This window comes from Odocoileus virginianus, chromosome 9 (genome assembly GCF_023699985.2).
Source record: "Odocoileus virginianus isolate 20LAN1187 ecotype Illinois chromosome 9, Ovbor_1.2, whole genome shotgun sequence".
Taxonomy (NCBI): Eukaryota; Metazoa; Chordata; class Mammalia; order Artiodactyla; family Cervidae; genus Odocoileus; species Odocoileus virginianus.
The window spans coordinates 68755435-68776001 of record NC_069682.1 but is presented as its reverse complement, the minus strand read 5'-3'; the positions used below and the strand labels follow the sequence as shown (position 1 = coordinate 68776001).

At 53.1% G+C, this 20567-nt stretch overlaps 2 protein-coding genes across 3 annotated transcripts in view; one reads left to right on the top strand and one right to left on the bottom strand.

Annotated features, from left to right (window-relative positions):
- RBPJL (recombination signal binding protein for immunoglobulin kappa J region like) overlaps nt 1-7372 on the bottom strand; it is an 18091-nt gene extending 10719 nt beyond the window's left edge. The window contains exons 1-6 of the mRNA XM_070471825.1: nt 7354-7372; nt 6018-6165; nt 4588-4713; nt 3110-3180; nt 2816-2931; nt 2332-2506 (exon numbers count right to left, since the gene is read on the bottom strand). Of these exons, the coding sequence (XP_070327926.1) occupies nt 2332-2506; nt 2816-2931; nt 3110-3180; nt 4588-4713; nt 6018-6165; nt 7354-7372 (655 nt within the window). The remainder of the gene's footprint in view (nt 1-2331; nt 2507-2815; nt 2932-3109; nt 3181-4587; nt 4714-6017; nt 6166-7353) is intronic.
- On the top strand, nt 5431-20567 carry MATN4 (matrilin 4). Of its 2 annotated transcripts, XM_070472688.1 has the most exons (10): nt 5433-6094; nt 8290-8401; nt 9154-9723; nt 10841-10963; nt 13947-14069; nt 14160-14282; nt 16062-16475; nt 16577-16729; nt 20000-20107; nt 20190-20567. In XM_070472688.1, exons 2-10 carry the CDS (start codon nt 8323-8325, stop codon nt 20246-20248), a joined length of 1752 nt encoding a protein of 583 aa, XP_070328789.1. In that variant the 5' UTR covers nt 5433-6094; nt 8290-8322; the 3' UTR covers nt 20249-20567. The 2 variants fall into 2 exon arrangements, with proteins under 2 accessions (XP_070328790.1, XP_070328789.1); XM_070472689.1 differs by lacking the exon at nt 10841-10963 and having other exon boundaries at nt 5431-6094.

Below are 20567 nucleotides of genomic sequence, written 5' to 3'. Positions count from 1 at the left end.
AAAAGGCACAGGAACCAGAGATCAAATTGCCAACATCTGCTGGATCACAGAAAAAGCAAGAGAGTTCCAGAAAAATATCTATTTCTGCTTTATTGACTATGCCAAAGCCTTTGACTGTGTGGATCACAATAAACTGTAGAAAATTCTGAAAGAGATGGGAGTACCAGACCACCTGACCTGCCTCTTGAGATACCTGTATGCAGGTCAGGAAGCAACAGTTAGAACTGGACATGGAACAACAGACTGGTTCCAAATAGGAAAAGGAGTACGCCAAGGCTGTATATTGTCACCCTGCTTATTTAACTTATATGCAGAGTACATCATGAGAAACACTGGGCTGGAAGAAGCACAAGCTGGAATCAAGATTGCTGGGAGAAATATCAACAACCTCAGATATGCAGACAACACCACCCTTATGGCAGAAAGTGAAAAGGAACTAAAAAGCCTCTTGATGAAAGTGAAGGAGGAGAGTGAAAAAGTTGGCTTAAAGCTCAACATTCAGAAAACTAAGATCATGGCATCTGGTCCCATCACTTCATGGGAAGTAGGTGCAGAAACAGTCGAAATAGTGTCAGACTTTATGTTTTTGGGCTCCAAATCACTGCAGATGGTGATTGCAGCCATGAAATTAAAAGATGCTTACTGCTTGGAAGGAAAGTTATGACCAACCTAGACAGCATATTAAAAAGCAGAGACATTACTTTGCCAACAAAGGTCCGTCTAGTCAAGACTATGGTTTTTCCAGTAGTCATGTATGGACGTGAGAGTTGGACGGTGAAGAAAGCTGAGCACCGAAGAATTGATGCTTTTGAACTGTGGTGTTGGAGAAGACTCTTGAGCGTCCCTTGGACTTCAAGAAGATTCAACCAGTCCATCCTAAAGGAGATCAGTCCTGGGTGTTCACTGGAAGGACTGATGTTGAAGCTGAAACTCCAATACTTTGGCCACCTCATGTGAAGAGTTGACTCATTGGAAAAGACCCTAATGCTGGGAAGGATTGGGGGCAGGAGGAGAAGGGGAAGACAGAGGGTGAGATGGCTGGATGGCATCACCAACTCGATGGACATGGGTTTAGGTAGATTCCGGGAGTTGGTGATGGACAGGGAGGCCTGGTGTACTGCAGTTCATGGGGTCGCAAATAGTCGGACATGACTGAGCAACTGAACTGAACTGAACTGAATGTTTATTGTTTTTCAGGTACTGTTTTAAATGCTGAACATGAGTTAGCTCTTTTGCTTCTCAACAACCCTCTGCAGTAGATAATATTATCTTTACTCAAGAGAACAACTCCCTCACGATCACACAGCTAGCCAGCGGCAGAGCCAGAATTCAAACCCAGGCCACCTCCTTCCAGAATCTGCACTTAAACCCGTCACATTGTATCACCTTACCATTCCCTGGCCCTGTCCTCACACCAGCGGCCAGCCAGAGCACTACCTGAATCTTAGACATCCTTCAGCGTTTTTAACAGAAAGTAAATAAGGTGCAGGGTGGGAGTGGGCTTGAGTCACATCAACTCAAGTTCAAATGCTGGCTGGACCACTTTTCTAGCTGGGCAAGCCTAAGCAAGTCATTTGGAAGGTGATGGGCCCCAATATTTCTTTTTTTTTTTTTTTTCATTTTTCTTTTCCTTTTTCCTGGTCTCCCTAAGTGGCATACAGGATCTTAGGGTTCACCAACCAGGGATCAAGCCTGAGTCCCCTACAGTGGAACCACAGAGTCTTAACCACTGGGTTGCCAGGGAAGTCCAAGGCCCGAACATTTCTTAAACAAATGGATGGATGTTCTGCATCTCATTTTCCTCACTTACCACTCACCTTACAAGGATGAGCATCAAACAGGGTGATGAATGTACATGCCCGCCAAGAAAGGCCCCGTTTCCCCAGCTTCTCCCTTCCATCTTCCAGGGAGGGTGATGGTGTTATTGTCATTCAGGCTTTTTTCCCCCCTGCATTTTCAAACCATTAGCCAAGGGGTTTATCACTTGGCATCCAGGGCAGTACTTATCTCCAACTGTCTCTTTGATCAGCTATGTGTGTCTCTCCCCTGCTAGGCTAGGCTGTTCCTCCAGAACAGACACTTGCAATGCACATCAGGCACTGAACAAATATTTTTAACTGAATTTCCTCTGCCCTTTTATTACTATATTTTGTCTTTAGTTCAGCACCTGCCAGCTATTTTGGGGACCCCCAACCTCACTCATCCCGACCCGGCCCCGCTTTCGGCTCAGACTCCCAGGCCTCTCTCCCTCCCCCTTCCCAAATCAAGCCGCTTGCAGACCTCGGGCACCTCCCCAAGCCCGCCCGGCGGCGAGGCCCCGCCCCCGCTCACGGTCGGTGTTTTTCAGCGATTGTTTCTTCTGCGAGGGCTTGGAGATGACTTTGATGAGGCGGCTGTGGAAGGTGCCCAGCTCCCGGCCGCCGCGGAGCATGAGCCGCAACACCAGTCGGAAGTGCTTCCTCTTGTCTGCGTCCGAGATGTACAGAGTCTTGGCGCAACTGAATTCCTACCGGGTTCGCGGGGACGGCGTCGTCTCATCGCAGCCCTAAGTCACGGGATGAACCCACCTCCCCCAGTTATCTGACGCCCGCCCCGTCGGACGTGACATGACACGTCCAAGTTCTTGGGCTCAGCCTCAAGGCAGAAACCCGGTCTCTCCGCATCCCCACCTATCTTTTGGCTCCTGCAGGGGGAGTGACGGAGTCCCCTCTCCTCCCCGGTCCCCTCCAAGGGAGAGGTGAGGCTGGGAGAAGGAATCGCAGCTCACCCACCCCCACCGCCCCCCTCCCGCCCCCCTCCTGCCATGCGCTCTCACCCTGGAGTCCGGCTGCTCTTCGAAATTCAACTTCTGCGTCTCGGCGGCGCTGCCGGACGCGCCGTCTAGTCCCATGTAACCGCAGACCAGGGGCCCAGTCTCCCCTGACTGGTGGGCTGCAAAGGGATGCGAGCCGGCTCTCGCGGCACTCAGGTGTCAGCCAGGCAAGCTTAGTTCTCGCCGCCAGAGGGCGCGGCGAGACTGCGCCTGAGAACCGCCCCGCTCCCGGGCCCTACAGAGTGGCTGGTCCCCTTGTAAACGGAGCCGCCCGGCCGCCCTGGAGTCCGCCCTCACCTTGGCCCGGCACTGGCTTCACCCTCCAGCCGGGACCTGCGAGGTAGACACAGGGCGGCGGGCAGAAAAACCTGCAGAGAAATGTAAGCGCCGGACTTGTATATCCATCTCCATTTGAGTGTCCTGTCTTTGAGGCATCACAAAGATAGCAGAAAGCCAACGGAATCCTTGATTCCTCCTCCATCTCCCCAGGTTTCTCCATTAATACCCGAATCTTTCTTTTCTTTTTTTCACATTCCTCACTCAATCCATCAGTAAGTCCTATCCACCACCTTTAAAACATATTTAGAATCCATTGACTTCTGACCACTCCATCTTTGTTCCGACCACTCCGTCTTTGTCCCAACTGCCATCAATTTGCCTGGACCACTGCATCAGCCTCCCATTGGTATCTCTGCTTCCGCTCTACCCCACTTCGACCTGTTTTTCACACAGCAGCCAAATTGTTTTTTTTTTTTTTTTTCTTTTTTTAGAGTATGTTGCTTATCTTAATCCTCCAGTGGTTTAAATTCAAAGTGCTTACATGATCTGGCCCCTGCTTACTTCTCCAACTTCACTTCCTATGATGATCCCTCTCCTTCTCTAATTCCAGCCAGTCTGACTTCTTTTGGCCTCCAACAGGCCAAGTTAGTACCGAGTCTAGGTCTTTGCATTTTTCATTGCTTCTAATTAAAACATGCTTCCCCCAGACTTTCTGACATCCCGCTCCATTTTCACATTCAAGTCTTAGTTCGAATGTCACCTCCTTAAAAGGCCTTCCTACCACCTTGACCTTGCTAGCTAAATACACCCCTGCCCTTCAGTTTCTCTCACCTTGCCCCATTTGGTTTCCCTTCTAGCTCTCATCACCATCTGAGAGCATCTTCTTCACTTATCTGTAAGGTGTTTATTGTCTGTCTCTCTCACACTAGAGCAAAGATGCCACAAAGGCAGTGATCGTATCTGTCTTGTCCAGCTGTGTGCTGGGTGCCCAGCAGTGCCAGAGAGCCTGATGCATGATAAGCACTCACTAGGCAGTTGTGGAATGAAAGAATGAATGAATGGGTGAATGAGTGAATGGGGACTGTAGATTCACAGACTTTGATCAACAAAGCGGGGATGATGGTGACTGAGGGAAAAGGCCGCTGATTTGCTAAGAACCGGAGCCCTGAGTCCTCTCCAGGTTCTGTGTGTGGTCCTTCGTGCATATGGGTGCTCAGTCATGTCTGACTCTGTTTGACCCCATAGACTGTAACCCGCCAGGCTCCTCTGTCCATGGAATTTTCTAGACAAAAAAATACTGGAGTGAGTTGCCATTTCCTTCTTCAGGGGATCTTCCCGACCCAGGGATTGAACCCATGTCTCTGTGTCTCCTGTTTTAACAGGTGGACTCTTTACCACCTGCACCACCGGGGAAGCGAAAACACTCTAAACAGGGAGGGGGACCACAGGGCTAAAGGCGGGTCCTGGGGACCTTGGGGGGCCACCGAAGGACCTACCTCTTCTCATTTCCGTATGATTTCTGGGCCACCTTGGCGTGCAGGATCCGAACCGTCTGCTCGCACTGCTGTTGCAGGCAGCGGCGCACGCCTTCCCTCAGGACCGCGCTGGGCTCCGGGGCTGACCTGGGGCTGGGTGGGGGCGGGCCGGGCACCCGCAGCAGGGAGCTTAGAGACCCAAGCGGGCAGATTGAGTGAAGTGAATGGGAGGAAGGGGACCTCCCAGTTCCGCCCCCTCGGGGTCAAAGGGAAGAAACCTCAGGCAGGAGAGGCGACTCGAGTGTAAGCTGTGGGCGAACCCTTTGGGTGGCGGGGAGCTCAGTGAGGTCTTCATGGCGACCACCGGGACCGCCCAGGCGCCACTCCGCAGGTCTGGCTCCGCGCCCACCGCAGCCTGGAGCACTGGGGTGAGGCCCCGGCGCCACAAAGGCCTCGCTTGTGCCGGCCTCGAGGCGGAGGCTGAGTTTGTGAGGGCACGTGGCTTCCCAGCACCCTGAAGGGACCCACCCCGGGGCAGTCCTGATGCGGATGGGGCGGAGGCGCGGAGAGAGAGGAGGGGAGAGTGGTTGCTGGACCCCGGACCGGAAGAGTGCTCTCTGGCCCGCCCGCTGATGCCTGAAAAAAACGGACGGGCCCCCCAAACTGTGTGCCTGGGATCTTGGAATATTTTCGTATTTTTCGGGTTAAAGCAACACTCCCAACCCCCTATCTCCCAAGAGAAGGCTGTCTCAGCTGTCTCAGCTTTCCTTCCCCTGAACACAGGGCCTCCATCGGCCCTGTGGAGGGGGCCAGTCAGGGCCTAGGGGCCTGGGGGCGTCTCCGCCAGAGTGTTTTGATGGGCGAGGATGGCTGGGCCCAGGACCTCAGTAATTCCAGAGAACGTGGAAAGGCGTCCGTGAGGGCAGGATCCGAGGCACCACCAGGTGGGGCCTGGGGAGAGCCACGAAGCCTCAGGCTGCCCTTCTGAACCCTTTATCCCTCTTTGCAGGACCAGAGTCCGGGGCCTCTCGCCACCCCTGGAAGGGGTGGCGGGGGTCAAGAGCCGGGCCGCGCCCTCGGAAGCAGGGCCAAGAAGCCGGCGGCCGAGCCAGGCCCCGCTCCGCCCCTTGGGGCTCTCCCCGGGGAAGGGCCTCGGAGGCTTCCAACGCATTCCGGCTGCGGAGAGCGTAGCCGCCCAGCCTCCCGCGGGAGCCCGACTCCCGCCCCGCAGCTCGCGTCTGCGGCTCCAGGAGTGGCGGGAGCAGGGGGGCGTCGCGCTGGCCCCGCCCCAGCCCTCGGAGGAAGAGGGGGTCGCTCCCTGTCAGTGGGAGGGGTCGCGGCCCGCGTTCCCCCTCCCCACCCACCGGCCCCCGGGTTAAATGCGGCCGCCGCCTCCGCCCGCTCCAGCTGCCTGGCCGTCCCCACCTCGGGCACACTGCCCGTGCCGGTACCTGGTCCAACTGCGCGGGAGGCTCCGCCCGTCGGCTCCGCTCTGCGGCCGCGCCTCTGAGCTGTCCGGCAGGCTCAGGTGAGTCAAAGGGCCCGGGGGCGCCGAGGGGTCTGCGGGGAGCAGGCATCCAGCCAGACCAGGCGCCCGTATTTAGCCGCGGCTGCACCGCCTACAGTGCCCCGTCTGACCTGCAGCGCCCTTCCTCACCTCTGCAGAACCCTCTCCAAATAGAGTCCCCACGAGCACGGCCGCCAAAACGGAGAAGGGGGACCTTATCCCCAATCTCCTCCCTCTAAGAACCCCCGGCACGCCTCCCCTCCCCCGCCACCCGTTCCCCGGAATATCCTCTAAGTGTTTATTCTTTAACCAACTCTTGAGGAATTACTCACAAACCTCTCCTCCCTCGAAAATCCACTTTCTCCATCCTAAGGGCATTTCTTAACGCAAGGATTAACCCCCTCGAGGAGCTCCGGGTTCTGGGGTCAGCCCTGTCACCTTGCCACGTTGCTGTGTGACCTGGGCAAGACATTACTGTCTCTGGTCTTGACTCCTTCCTCTTTAGAATGAGGAGTTGGAAGGATGATGAACTTGGACGCAAGCCCTATTTTGACTTTCTAGGATTGGGTGGAGGTGGGGTGCCAAGCGAGATGTTGGATCAGGCCAAGAGCAGGAGAAGGGGAAACAAGATTTAAGGGGCCCAGAGGCTTCTGCAGACAGGAACGGATGGGAGGGGCCAAGGCGCCCTGTGCCTGTACGCCCGGGCTGCCCAGGGGGGCTCGCCTGCTGGGCTGTGGCCCACGCTGGAGGAGGCATTCCACACCCTCCCACCTCCAGGAGCGGCTGGCACGTCTGGCTTAGCCGCCTTCCCACGACAGGTTCTGCCAGAGGGGTATTTGTTCCTTTACCAGGCCTGAAAGGCGAAGGAGGTGAGGATCCGCGACAGGGAGGGCGCCTAAAGGGAGCGACAGGCACCCGGCCTTTCTCAGAATAAAACCATTCACGGAATTGGGGAGGGGGCGGGGCTGCGGTTGGATTAGGGGCAGCTGGCCCCCTCTGCCAAGAAACAGAAACAGAAAAATGGCTAGCACAGCTTCAGCAAGGGGCGAGGGGATGGGGGTGGAGTAGGGACCCCAGGGAGAGAATGGAAGAAAAAGAGGTGACGCCTAAGGACCAGGTTGCCAGGTCGCTCAGAAGGAAGAACGGGAGCCAGGAGTCCTAGGTTTCTTTGCAGCTCGGCGGGCCACCTTCTTGAGCCTCACTTTTCGCATCTGTACAATGGGAGTCCTTAGTGATTCTCAACGGGCGTCGCCAAGGGCCAAGAGAGAGTGAGCGCTCACCTGCCCCCACGGGGTCCATGGCCGAGTCCGGGGGCGTCCAATGCCACTGTCCCCGGAGCCCTGCGTGCGCACTTCTGCTCCTCGGCTCTAGCGCCGGATATATTCTACCCCAGCCTTATCTCCAAGGCCCTGGGGCTCCTGGCTCCCTGTTTGCTTTGGGCAGGAGCACCTGCTGGGCAGATGTGGGCTTCCCACGGCCACCTAGCAACACGGCTAGACCCAAGAGGGCGCCCCCTGGAGACCTCTCCTGAGAGCAGGAGGGAAGGGGCGGCACCACGTCACAAGTTCATCCGCGTGGTGGGTTTCGGCCAAGGCGACAGCAGGCCTGCACTGGGGCCCTGCCTGTTTGAGGCGAAGGGTGGGGTGGTGGTGGTGGGTGGGAGCACAGTCACACAGAGCTGCCTGTGTGCAAAGGGGAGGGGGCGAGGTGGGGGATGGCTTCCCTCTGCAAAGAGTCACGCGGCTGCTCCTTGGAACCCCATAGGCCTAGGATTATATCCTGGAGGAGTCACTTTCTTGCCACGCGACTTCGGGTACACGCAGTGAAGTTTCTAGGCCTCTTTCCTCATCTATACTCTGGGGACAGCAACAGCCTTGGACTCACAGAATTGTTGAGAGGACTCAACAAATGCCACAGTGCATGAAAAGCATTTATCATCGTTCCTGGCACTGAGGAAAGGCCTTTCCTTTTGAAATTTTGTATATTTTCAAATCTACTTTCTATTTATTTACTGTTCTGCAGTTCTGAAAAGCAGAATTCCCTGTGTTTCCAGCAAACTCACTGTGATGAATTTTTTTATAATGAAAATTTTCACCATGCACGAAACTAGAGAGATTAGTAAAATAAACCATGACCCTTCTCCCCCTCCAAATGCCCATCACCTAGAATAAGAGCTCTGTAAACACTTTTGCTCTGATATTTTCCTTCCTCTTCAGGCTCCGACACCTCCGTTCTGTTGGCTGAGCGCCATGAGGCGGCTTCTATATTCGCTGCTGCCCCTGTTGCTGCTCCTTCTCCAGCCTTGGGAAACCCAACTGCAGTTCGCAGGTGAGCCAGGGTCCACCCTCACCAGCAGGCGGGGAAGGGAGCAAAAGCGGGTTCTCCATCTGCAGCCAACTGCACACCAGGGAGAGAAAAGGAAGAGCTTTGGAACTCTAAGGGGTTGGGTTCGAGTTCACAGCTTCGTTTCTGTGGGCCTCAGGTTCCCCAGTCTGTATGAGGTGGCTTGGAGGCAGCTACGTTGGGCTCAGGCAGAACTGCCCAGTTGGCGTTTCATTTTTAAAAGTTAACTGAAGAGAAAAAAAAAAAAACTTAGGCGATTTCACACTTAAAAAAACCAATTTGGGGCTTCTCATGAAAAGACTAAAGATCTGCTAACATGGGGTCCTCACGACTGCAAGGCAACATTTGGTTGGGGCTGCCCACTTCAGGAACCATACGGGCTCTCTGAATGTCCACCGTCCTAACCCCAATACATTCCCTCCTTTATTTACGTTGCCTGCCTGTCTCCTAGAGACATTTGAGTTTGCTACATCCCTTTGTCCCCCTTCCGAATGGATAATACCCCCTCAGAGATATTAGCCCTCAGAGCTGCAGGGTAGGGATTGGGTGGAGTCTCCCTCCTCAGCCCCTCAGCAAATACTGTTCGAGTGGGTGGATCTAACCTGCATTTGCAAGGTTAATTCTGCGCTGGGCGCTGTTCCGCCGGACAGCAGTGTTCTGCTCTGGGTTTCCGTGGGGGTTCTCCCGGGACTTGAGGCTTTGTTCACCTAGGAGAGCCTTTCCTCATCTCCTCGCAGGTCCCAGGTGCAGTACTGGGCCCCTGGATTTGGTGTTCGTGATTGACAGCTCGCGCAGCGTGCGCCCCTTCGAGTTCGAGACTATGCGGCACTTCCTGGTAGGCCTTCTCCGCAGCTTGGACGTGGGGCCTAACGCCACTCGCGTCGGCGTGATCCAGTATTCGAGTCAAGTGCAGAGCGTCTTCCCGCTCCGAGCCTTCTCGCGCCGCGAGGATATGGAGCGCGCCATCCGCGCTCTAGTGCCGCTGGCGCAGGGCACCATGACCGGGCTGGCGATCCAGTACGCCATGAATGTGGCCTTCAGCGTGGCCGAGGGCGCGCGCCCGCCGGAGGCGCGCGTGCCTCGCGTGGCCGTCATCGTGACCGACGGGCGGCCCCAGGATCGCGTGGCAGAGGTGGCCGCTCAGGCGCGCGCCCGCGGCATCGAGATCTACGCCGTGGGGGTGCAGCGCGCCGACGTGGGCTCCCTGCGCGCCATGGCGTCCCCCCCGCTGAACGAGCACGTCTTCCTCGTCGAGTCCTTCGACCTTATCCAGGAGTTCGGCCGGCAGTTCCAGGGCCGGCTGTGTCGTGAGTGAGGGGAGCGCTGGACGGAGTCTCCAACTCTCGCACCGCTCCCAGTCCGGTTCTCCCCCGCAGTGAAATCCCATCCCCTCCATAGTAGCCCCGCCCACTCGCCTTTAGCCCCGCCCACCAGGCCGGCGTTGCCCTGGCAACTGCGGTTCGGTCCAGTAGCTCAGTCTTGTCCGACTCTTTGCGACCCGATGGACTGCAGCACGCCAGGCCTCCCTGTCCATCACCAACTCCCAAAGCTTACTCAAACTCGTGTCCATCGAGTCGGTGATGCATCCAACCATCTCATCCTCTGTCGTCCCCTTCTCCCGCCTTCAATCTTTCTCAGCATCAGGGTCTTTTCCAATGAGTCAGTGGCCCACTGCGGGCTGTGTCAAATTCCAGCTCTGCCCAGTTTTGCTTAAGGCTTCCCCGCAACAAGGAGCGGCGTTTATCGTGCCCATCCATCTTGAAGAGCCATGGTGGTTTCCACGGGCTTCATGTCTAACTCCAAAACCTCCCCTTTACACAAGAAGCACCAGCCCTGACGGTTGAGCGCCATCGCCCTCCTAGATGAGCCAAGCCCCGTCCCCCTGGACAGGACCCACCCACTCTTGTTCTAGCTCCTCCCACAATGCTGCCAGATACGTTCCTGTCACACCTGGTCCTTTGCTGCCCTCGCTGTGGCTCAGGTGGTAAAGAATCCGACTGCAATGCGGGAGATCTGGGTTTGAGCCCTGGGTTGGGAAGACCCCTTGGAGAAGGGAAAGGCTACCCACTCCAGTATTCTGGCCTGGAGAATTCCATGGACCCAGTCCATGGGGTCGCAAAGAGTAGGACACGACTTTCAGTTTCAGTTGATCTCTTGACTTCCTCTACTTAACTCCGCAGAGTCCTTCCTTGTCCCCCTGACCCATCTGGCTAGGTGCCCTGGTTTTCAGAGCCTACTCACGGGGGCCATTCAGGCCATATATTTTCCCTAAGCCCTCCCCTGGATTGGCCCCTCTCAAACGAGTCATATTTCATTTAAAGACATCCTGGAGCATGGGGCCTGCCTTTGACCCCATCCAGCTCTCTCTTGCTGGAGTGTTCTCCCAGTCTGTTCGCTGATGATTCTACTCTTGTACGTCCTCAGGAAAGGACCTGTGTGCTCAGGGGGGACACGGCTGCCAGCACCAATGTGTCAGCGCCCCGGGCACCTTCCACTGTGCCTGCAACCCTGGCTATCAGCTAGCAGCAGATAACAAGAGCTGTGTGGGTGAGAACTACCCCCATCCTGCACTCTCCCTGCTTCTGAACCTTCTCTGGCTCCCTATTGACCCAGCATCAGTCCAGTGAGTCTGGCAGGGCCTCTGGAAGTCAAACTCCAGCTCCCTCACTTTTCAGGTCTAGGAAAGAAAAGGTATCGCTTGGGGTCACACAACCCCATGGTGGGACAAGGGCTAGAAGTCTTGACCCCACGGTTAAGTGGAATTTCTGCAATCTTCTCTCCTGCCTCATTCAGGCACACCTCTTAGCTGGCTCCAAAACACCTCCCAAACCTGTCTTTTCAGAGGTGCATCTTTACTGTTTCTGTTATTTAGACACTATTGGAATTTCCATGCATACATCCCCTATATTCCGCACCCATGCTGCTCATTTCTGCTTCTGCATCTCAGTTCTTTCCCAGCTTCTCACCTGGGCTGCTCTTGCTGCGCCTCTCTGCACCCTCAGTCTCTCAAAGCCTGGTTCTTCATTTTTGCCTTCTGAAAAGCGATGACACACAATACCTTGCTTATGCATTTGGGATTTCCCCCCTCCATGTACTGAATATATGTGTGTCCTGTCCTTTGATTGTAATGGCAGCTACCATTTACTGGAATGGATTAGTGACAGACTTTATTTTCTTGGGTTCCAAAATCACTGCAGATGGTGACTGCAGCCATGACATTAAAAGATGCTTGGTTCTTGGAAGAAAACCTATGACAAACCTAGACAGCATAGTAAAAAGCAGAGAAATTACTTTGCCAACAAAGGTCCGCCTCGTCCAAGCTATGGTTATCCCAGTAGTCATATATGGATGTGAGAGTTGAACCATAAGGAAAGCTGAGCACCAAAGAATTAATGCTTTTAAACTGGGGTGTTGGAGAAGACACTTGAGAGTCCCTTGGACTGCAAGGAGATCCAACCAGTCACTCCTAAAGGAAATCAGTCCTGAATATTTTTTGGAAGGACTGATGCTGAAGCTCCAATACTTTGGCCGCCTGATTCGAAGAACTGACTCATTGGAAAAGACCCTGATGCTGGGAAAGATTGAAGGCAGGAGGAGAAGGGGATGACAGAGGATGAGATGGTTGGATGGCACCACCAACTCAATGGACACAAGTTTGAGTAAACTCCGGGAGATGGTGATGGACAGGGGAGCCTGGTGTGCTGCTGTTGATGGGATCGCAGAGTCAGACATGATTGAGCAACTGAACTGAATCAAACCATTTACTGAATGTCAAGTTAGCATCAGATATTGAACTAAGAGTGTTACATATGTCATCTGTCAACCTCACAATATTATGGAAAAAGAAGTCCTGTGTTTCCAATAACCCAGATGTCAGCTGGGGTCTTCTTGTTTTGGGGGCTTAGAAAAGCCTGGCTTGAATCCCTATTTGAAGACCTGGGAACATTCAAAACCTTCCTCAAGATCTCTGGGAATTCCAAGTGTTCACATTCTCTGGTCCCCTCTCACTCTGAGCTTCTGCTGAATTCACTTGATTTATAGATCCTCTCTCAATTTCTCAGTCCATGCATGCTATGCATGTAAATCAGCCTCTTCACTGGTTTACACACTTGTGCACACAAGGGCATGTGTGTATGTGCCCTTGTCTATGTTGTGCATATGTCTATTTTACTAAATAATGGGGATGGACAGAGGTGTGACTTACATCTAAGTGAAATCAAACATACACACAGAAAACAAAACATCCTTTATTTATAAATGAATATTAGGCACCCTTGACTCTGAAAGTGCTTAGTCACCCCTCTATAGGGAATTCATATAGGGATCAACCCATGTTACTCATCTCCATACCATCGCTCTTGTTCTTTTGTTCCCTCTCTCCACTCCCATCTCTTTTCTAGGAACCCCACATTCTCACCCTTTTATACAGAGCAGCCCATCTTTCTCTAGTCCCTATTCCCCAGCTCAGCTCTAGGCCATATCTGTACATTGAAATCATCAAGATACTCAGCAGGGCAGTAGTTCACCCTCTTCAGAAGGTGGGTGTAAATAGCAATTGTTCTCTCCCATTAGGGCTTCCCGGGTGGTGCTAGTGGTAAAGAATCTGCCTGCCAGTGCAGGAGATGTAAGAGATATGGGTTCAATTTCTGGGTTGGGAAGATCCCCTGGAGAAGGGCATGACAACCCACTCCAGTATTCTGGCCTGGAGAATCCCACGAACAGAGGAGTCTGGCGGGCTAAAGTCCATAGAATTGCAAAGAGTTGGACATGACAGAGTGACTTAGCATGCACACCCGCTCTTCCATTGATTGTATTTCCGTTTTGCAGAGGGGGAAATGGAGGCTCAGACAGATTAAATGGCAGAGCCTGGTCCTCCCCTGTGAATTAGTGAGCATCTTGAAGACAGAAGTCCTGTCTCAGCTGTGGAGTCCCATTCTTATGCCTGGCTTAGTAGTGGGCATGCTGGGGCTTGAGCTGGGAGGGCTGCTTGGCTCAGTAGGAAGGAGGCCTCTACTTGGCAAATCACAGATGCCTGGATGCCACCCTAGACTGAGTCAGGATCTTTGGGGATTGGGGTCCAGGCATAAGTATTTTTATTTACTTGTGTTTTTTGGCCATGCCCCGTGTCGTGTGGGATCTTAAATCCTCAACCGGGATTGAACCCAGGCCCCGTGCATTGGGAGTGTGGAGTCTTAACCACTGGACCACTAGGGAAGTCCCAGGCATAGGTGTTTGTAAAAAGCCCCCGAGCAGGTGTGCTGTCAGGGCTGAGAAGTGCAGCGCCCGGGCCCAGGCTGACCTCACTCTTTCCTCAGCCCTTGACCTCTGCACCAAAAGGGACCATAGCTGTGGGCATCACTGCTTCAGCATCCCTGGCTCCTATTTCTGTCGGTGCCGAGCTGGCTTTGTACTCCAGCAGGACCAGAGGAGCTGCAGGGGTGAGCCAGCCCCCCAGCTGGTACCCTGTGCCGAGGTCTCTGATGACTCCAATCAGAACCGATGTATGTCTTTGTCTCTTCCTTCCCACCAGCCATTGACCACTGCAGCTTTGGGAACCACAGCTGCCAGCATGACTGTGTTAGCACTTTTGGTGGGCCACAGTGCCACTGCAGAGAGGGCTATGACTTGCTGCCTGATGGGAGGAGCTGTCAGGGTAAGGAGGGGTCTTCTCCATTTGTGCAGAGGGGCGAGGGATCTCAGCTGGTGGAGTCCACCCTGAATCATCCTGACTTGTCTCTTTCAGCCCGGGATCTTTGCAATGGCGTGGACCATGGATGTGAGTTCCAGTGTGTGAGTGAGGGCTTCTCCTACCGCTGCATGTGTCCTGAGGGGCGGCAGCTCCAGGCAGATGGCAAGAGCTGCAGCCGTGAGTTACAGGTGGAAGGGGGGTGATTCTGCCTGCCTCTGCCTCCCTGCCTCATTCTGAGCATCCTTCACTCTTTCTTTGCTGTGACCCATGAGTGTGGTGTAAATGTGTATGTGTTGGTGGTGGTGGAGTTGGAGGGTCTGCCATGCCCTGCCTCTACCTCTTTGTCTTTTTCTACCCTGTTGCCAAAGTTAATTTCAAAAACACTATTTGATCACATTTCTCCCTTGCTCGAAAGCCTTCTGTGGCTCACCAGTGCTTACAAAATAAAGATCAAATGCCTTACCTCTGAGTTTTTCAAATGGTGGGTGTAACCATAGTGAATTACACAAGTGGTGGGTGTAACTATAGTGGATAACAAAATCAAATTAGTGGGTTACAAGTCAGAATTCTTTTTTAAAAAGAGAGAGAAAATAGAGTTTACTGTGTGTATGTAGAAAGAATAAGTATTATTTCATGAAACTCAGCTTTAATTGTACGTGAGTATAAGGGCATCATGGGCTTACCAGGTGGCGCTAGTGATAACCCACCTGCCAATGCAGGGGATATAAGAAACACAGGTTTGATCCTTGGGTTTGAGACGATCCCCTGGGGAAGGGAATGGCAGCCCACTCCAGTATTCTTGCTGGAGAATCCCCGTGGACAGAGGAGCCTGGCGGGCTACAGTTGATAGGGTCGCAAAGAGTCAGACACAACCGAAGCAACTTAGCATGGCATTGCATGGCACATAACTGCATCATAATGCATTATTATTATTTTACTGTGAGTTGTGGCCAAAATTTTGAAACCACTGCCTTAGGTCATTAAAATATTGCTTCAGCTAACCCTTTCATCCTGTCTCCTGCCATAAACATTTAATCCATACTGGCCTGCCCATTCCCAAACGTGCCGAGGGCTCCTGGCTTCCATGCCTCTACACACATTGCCCCCACCACCTAGAATGTCCCTTCCTGCCTTGGAGAACTCCTGCTCATCCCTGAAGACCAAATCACTTGTCATCACCTCCACGCGGCCTTCCTCACCAACTCTTGGAAGAATCCTACCTTGCTCCCTGCCTGCCCCTCTATTCAAACACTTCCCTTGATGGTCACTGATGGCATATGTGACCACTCTGCTTCATCCCTGTTTCCTTATGGATCAGGATTATGTTTCATTTATTGTCGAATCTCCCTTGGGGCCTAGCAAGGTCTCTGGCTGAGAACAGGGGAGGCAAAGTGCTCAGAATTCTGTTGGTTAACACAGTAGATGATCATAAACAGTAGCTACTGTGATTATGATGATGAAAAAGATGCCTTTAGCAGGTTGCCTGGCTGTGCTAAACATTTGCTTGCTAAGCCGCTTCAGTCGTGTCCCATTCTTTGTGACCCTGTGGACTGTAGCCCACTAGCCTCCTCTGTCCATGGGATTTCCAGGCAAGAATATTGGAGTGGGATTTCCAGACAAGAGTACTGGAGTGGGTTGCCATGCCTTCCTCCAGGGGATCTTCCCCACCCAGGGATCAAACCGGAGTCTTGCGGCTCCTGCATTGGAGGCAGATTCTTTACCACTGAGCTACTAGGGAAGCCCCATGCTAAGCACTTAATAAATGGTAAAGATAATAAGGATGCCAATGATAATGATGTGATGATTAGTTTTTATTATTTTAGCACAGTACCTGGCATAGGAAGAACTTCACACATAGTATCTGTTATATAATAAATGTTTGCAAATGAATGAATGAATGAGCAAGTGGCTGCTGCCCGCCCTCACTCCCAGCTCTTCTCCTCCGGTGAGGTGTAGGGTGCCGGGAAGGCCACGTGGACCTGGTTCTGCTCGTTGATGGCTCCAAGAGCGTGCGCCCGCAGAACTTCGAGCTGGTGAAACGCTTCGTGAACCAGATCGTGGACTTCCTGGACGTGTCCCCCGAGGGCACGCGCGTGGGGCTAGTGCAGTTCTCCAGCCGCGTGCGCACCGAGTTCCCGCTGGGCCGCTACGGCACGGCGGCCGAGGTGAAGCAGGCGGTCCTGGCCGTGGAGTACATGGAGCGCGGCACCATGACCGGGCTGGCCCTGCGCCATATGGTGGAGCACAGCTTCTCCGAGGCGCAGGGCGCGCGGCCCCGGGCGCTCAACGTGCCCCGCGTGGGCTTGGTCTTCACCGACGGCCGCTCCCAGGATAACATCTCCGTGTGGGCGGCGCGCGCCAAGGAGGAAGGTGGGCTTGGCGAGGGCCGGGCTGACCTGAGGTTGGGTTTGACGAGGGGAGGAAGCTTTCCTGAAGCCCAGGGCGCCCCCTCTGTTCCCCCGACCCCGCAGGCATCGTCATGTACGCCGTGGGCGTGGGCAAGGCGGTGGAGGAAGAACTGCGAGAGATCGCCTCGGAGCCAGCCGAGCTGCACGTGTCCTACTCCCCGGACTTCAGCACCATGACGCACCTGCTGGAGAACCTCAAAGGCAGCATCTGCCCGGGTGAGCGCAGCCGTCTCGGGACCCCGCCCCTTCTCTCACCGCGCATGCTCCGAGACCTCCGGGTCCTATTCGCTCCCGCCCCCTTCGCTGAGTGACAGCCGGGAAATGGGCTGGCTGGACAGAGCCTCCTTACTCAAGTGTGGTCCCTGGACCGTCGGCAGGGCTGTCGCCTGGTAATCTGTTAAGACTGCAGCGTTTTCAGCGCTCTCCAGACCTACTGAATCCAATGTTGCACTCTGACAAGATCCTCAGGGAATTAGTACTAAGTTTAAGAAGCACAATTCTAAGCGATCTGTTGCCCAAATTAGCTGGGAGTTCAGAATAATTTGGGGGGTGGAGTTTTTCAAAGGCACGCCCAGTTCAGCATTCGTAAGGGGAACCACATCATAAGTCCCTTTATCTTGCTGGAATTCAGCTTCACAGACCTGGGAAAGGGGCAGGACTGGGCGTGTCTCAAGTACACAAAGATGTGTATTAAATATATGTGTGCTTAGTCGCTCAGTCGTGTCCAACTCTTTGTAACCCTATAGACTATAACCTGCCAGGCTCTTCGGTCCATGCGATTGTCGGGGCAAGAATACTGGAATGGGTTGCCATTTCCTCCTCTAGGGGATCTTGCCGGCCCAGGGATGGAACCCACATCTCTTGCTGTCTCTTGCATTGGCAGGCGGATTCTTTACCACCAGCACCATCTGGGAGGCCCCATATTAAATGTATATATCCCATAAATTCAATCCATCTGCTTCATCTGGTGCTCAGCTAAGGAAAAGGGGACTAATTCTATTTGTGGAGAGAGGATGGGCTTGAACTTTGTGTACAAGTACCTTTATAGGTAATACAGGGAATTTCTCAGGGTTTTGTTTTGTTTTTTTAACCATAGAGTCTTTAGACTGTAACCCAGGCCTACAGTGTGACACTTATTTCAGATAAACAGGCCCCACTCCAGAGCTAGGTTCAGTAGGGCTATGCTGGGCCTGGAGAATATATGTTTAAAATCTCTCTCTATATATGTATATATACATATATATGTATGTATATGCACACACACACACACACACACACACACACACACATTTCTTCCTCTCCCTCTCTCCAGGCTAATTCTAATAATTAGCGAGGATATTATGGAAACACTGGATTAACTTCTCCTTCAGGGCCCTTCCTGTCCTCTTTTATTCATTTATTTATTTGGCTGTGCTGAGTCTTAGTTGCAGCATGCAGGATCTTTAATTGCAGCATGGGAACTCTTAGTTGTTGCCTGTGGGATCTAATTCCCTGACCAGGGATCAAACCCAGGTCCCCTGCATTGGGAGCATGGAGCCTTAGCAACTGGACCATCAGGGAAGTCCCTAACTCTTATGTCCCCTGCAGCGTGTCTTTGGGCAAGTCACTTAACCCCCACCTCTCCCTTACCTTTCCTCTTTCGTGATAGGGCAGGGTGCTGGCTGCCCCAGGTTGCCTCTAGTTCTAGAATTCTAACAGACATCTGGCCTCTGTGATTGAGGATCTTCACCAACCAATGAAGGATAACCTTGGGTAGATCCTCCTCTCTCTCTCTGGCCCTTGGTTTCTCCACCTGCAAAGTTAGGAGCCATTCTGGGGCTGTTATCAATACCACTGATGACATGACATACAACAGTTTGCTAAGGGTACATACAAGACTAAGATATAATTTTTAAATCATAATAGCAACTCTGTATTGAAAGCCAAGTGCCAGGCATTGTGCCGTAGTATTCAAAATGGCACACATTTACAAAATTTAGTGAATCTTAGACACCATCCATTGTAAGATTCACTATTATTTTCTATACTGCTAAGAAAAAAAAAAGATGCCGGATTTAACTGTAAGGCACCTATTTTGATTTCAGAGATGTTGAAATGTGTGAGGAGATAGACTTGAATCAGTGGTCCTTAAACATTAGTGTGCATCAGATGCACCTGGAGGGTTTGTTAAAAGACAGATTGTTGTCTCCAACCCCAGAGTTTCTGATGCAGTAGGTCTGCAGTGGAATCTGATCATTTGCATTTCTAATAACTTCCTAGGTGATGCTAATGCTGCTGGTCCAGAGAACCACTGATTCCTAAAACATCAGTGTTCATTCTTGCCATCTCCTTTTTGGCCACTTCCAATTTACCTTGACTCGTGGACCTAGGGAACCATTGGCCTAGTTGAAATCCAGTATAAAGTGTTTACTTGTGTCAGTTCCAGCGTTTCACCCTCCAATAAACTAGCCACTAGCAACATATTCCCATTTAACTTAAACTAAATAATTCACTTCCTCAATCACACTAACCACATTTCAAGTGTTAAATGGCCATCTGTGTGCTATCACACTGACAGATGCTACTGTCACCGCATAAAGTTTCATTTGGACCATGTTTCTGTCGACTCTTGCTACTCAAAAGTGTGGTCCAGGGACCAGCAGCATCAGTACCACTTGGGAGCTTACTAGAAATACAGCATCTCTGCTCCTTTCCCGTTAAGAATAAGAGTCTATCTATCTATCATCTATCTATCTATATCTCTGTCTCTTTATCTATCTGTATTTTGGTTTTTGGCTGTGCTGGTTTTGTTTTTGCTGCATCCAGTCTTTCTCCAGTTGTGGAAAGCAGAGGCTACTGTCCAGTCGCCACGCGCAGGCCTCTCATTGCAGTGGTTTCTCTTGATGCAGAGCACAGGCTCTAGGCGCTCAGGCTTCGGTAGTTCTTGCAGCACGTCGGCTCAGTAGTTGCAGCTTGCTGGCTCTAGGGTGCACCGGCTTCAGTAGTTGTGGCACAAAGACGCGTTAATTGTGTTCACAGGCTTAGTTGCTCCGGGGCATGTAGAATCTTCCTGGACCAGGGATTGGACCCGAGTCCCCTGCATCGGCAGGCAGATTGTTATCCACTGTACCACCAGGGTAGTTCAAGAATCTATATTTTAACAAGATCTCCTAGTGAGTCCAATGAGCACCAAAGTTTGGGAAACCTTCTGCGATGGGTACCCACATAAGACACACATGAAAATCATGGAGTCCTCCGCACCGCCCAAGGAATAGGTTTTCTCATTGTATCCATTCTGATAGACAATGAATCCACGGCTTAGAAAGGTTGAATGGGTTTTCCAGTATCTCACAGCTATCTAGCTGGGACTCATCCCAGGTCTGTCTGGATCTCAAACCGGTGCACTCAGCCGCAGGCGGGGTGGAGGGATATCAGGGGGCCTCGGCCAGGGCCAGCTGGTCCTCCTGCAGCTTCTCACTCCCCCGACTCTCTGTGCCCCTCTGGCAGAGGAGGGCATCGGCGCGGGGACAGAGCTTCGGAGCCCCTGCGAATGCGAAAGCCTCGTGGAGTTCCAGGGCCGCACGCTGGGGGCGCTCGAGAGTCTGTCGCAGAAGCATATCCTTTGGGTCCCGGGGCGCGGGCCGGCGGGGAGACGTAGGGAACCCCGAGAGCCCCGGAGGCTTCCTTAACCTCTCACTGGCCCAGCTGACCGCACGCCTGGAGGATCTGGAGAACCAGCTGGCTACCCAGAAGTGAGGGCCGCTGGTGGCCCGGACCCGGGCAAGGAACGCGGCCCCGCGGACAGCCCCAGCCCTCTACCCCCGCTCCGGGGGCGCCGTGGGGCGCCGGGCCCGGAGAGAACCTGGGTCCTCCCAGGCCTGGCTGTCGCGGGGGAGGCGCTGGCGGGCTCCCAGCGCGGCGCTTGAGCTGGGCTCGCCGGGACCAGAAGTCGGACTGCGGGGAGGGGTCGGGGGAGGGGATGTGGAAGACGCGTGCTGCGCTCAGTTCTTTGTAGGATTTCTTTTTTTGTTTTCTTTTTCTTAAAAAAAGAAGAAAAAAATCTGGTTTCCACGGG

Excerpts from the sequence above, each read along its gene's own strand:
- MATN4 (XM_070472688.1), top strand. The coding sequence starts at position 8,323 with ATGAGGCGGCTTCTATATTCGCTGCTGCCCCTGTTGCTGCTCCTTCTC. Across the intron at positions 16,476-16,576 it reads GGCGCGCGCCAAGGAGGAAG|GCATCGTCATGTACGCCGTG; the intron begins GTGGGCTTGGCG and ends CCGACCCCGCAG. Across the intron at positions 20,108-20,189 it reads CGAGAGTCTGTCGCAGAAGC|TGGCCCAGCTGACCGCACGC; the intron begins ATATCCTTTGGG and ends TTAACCTCTCAC.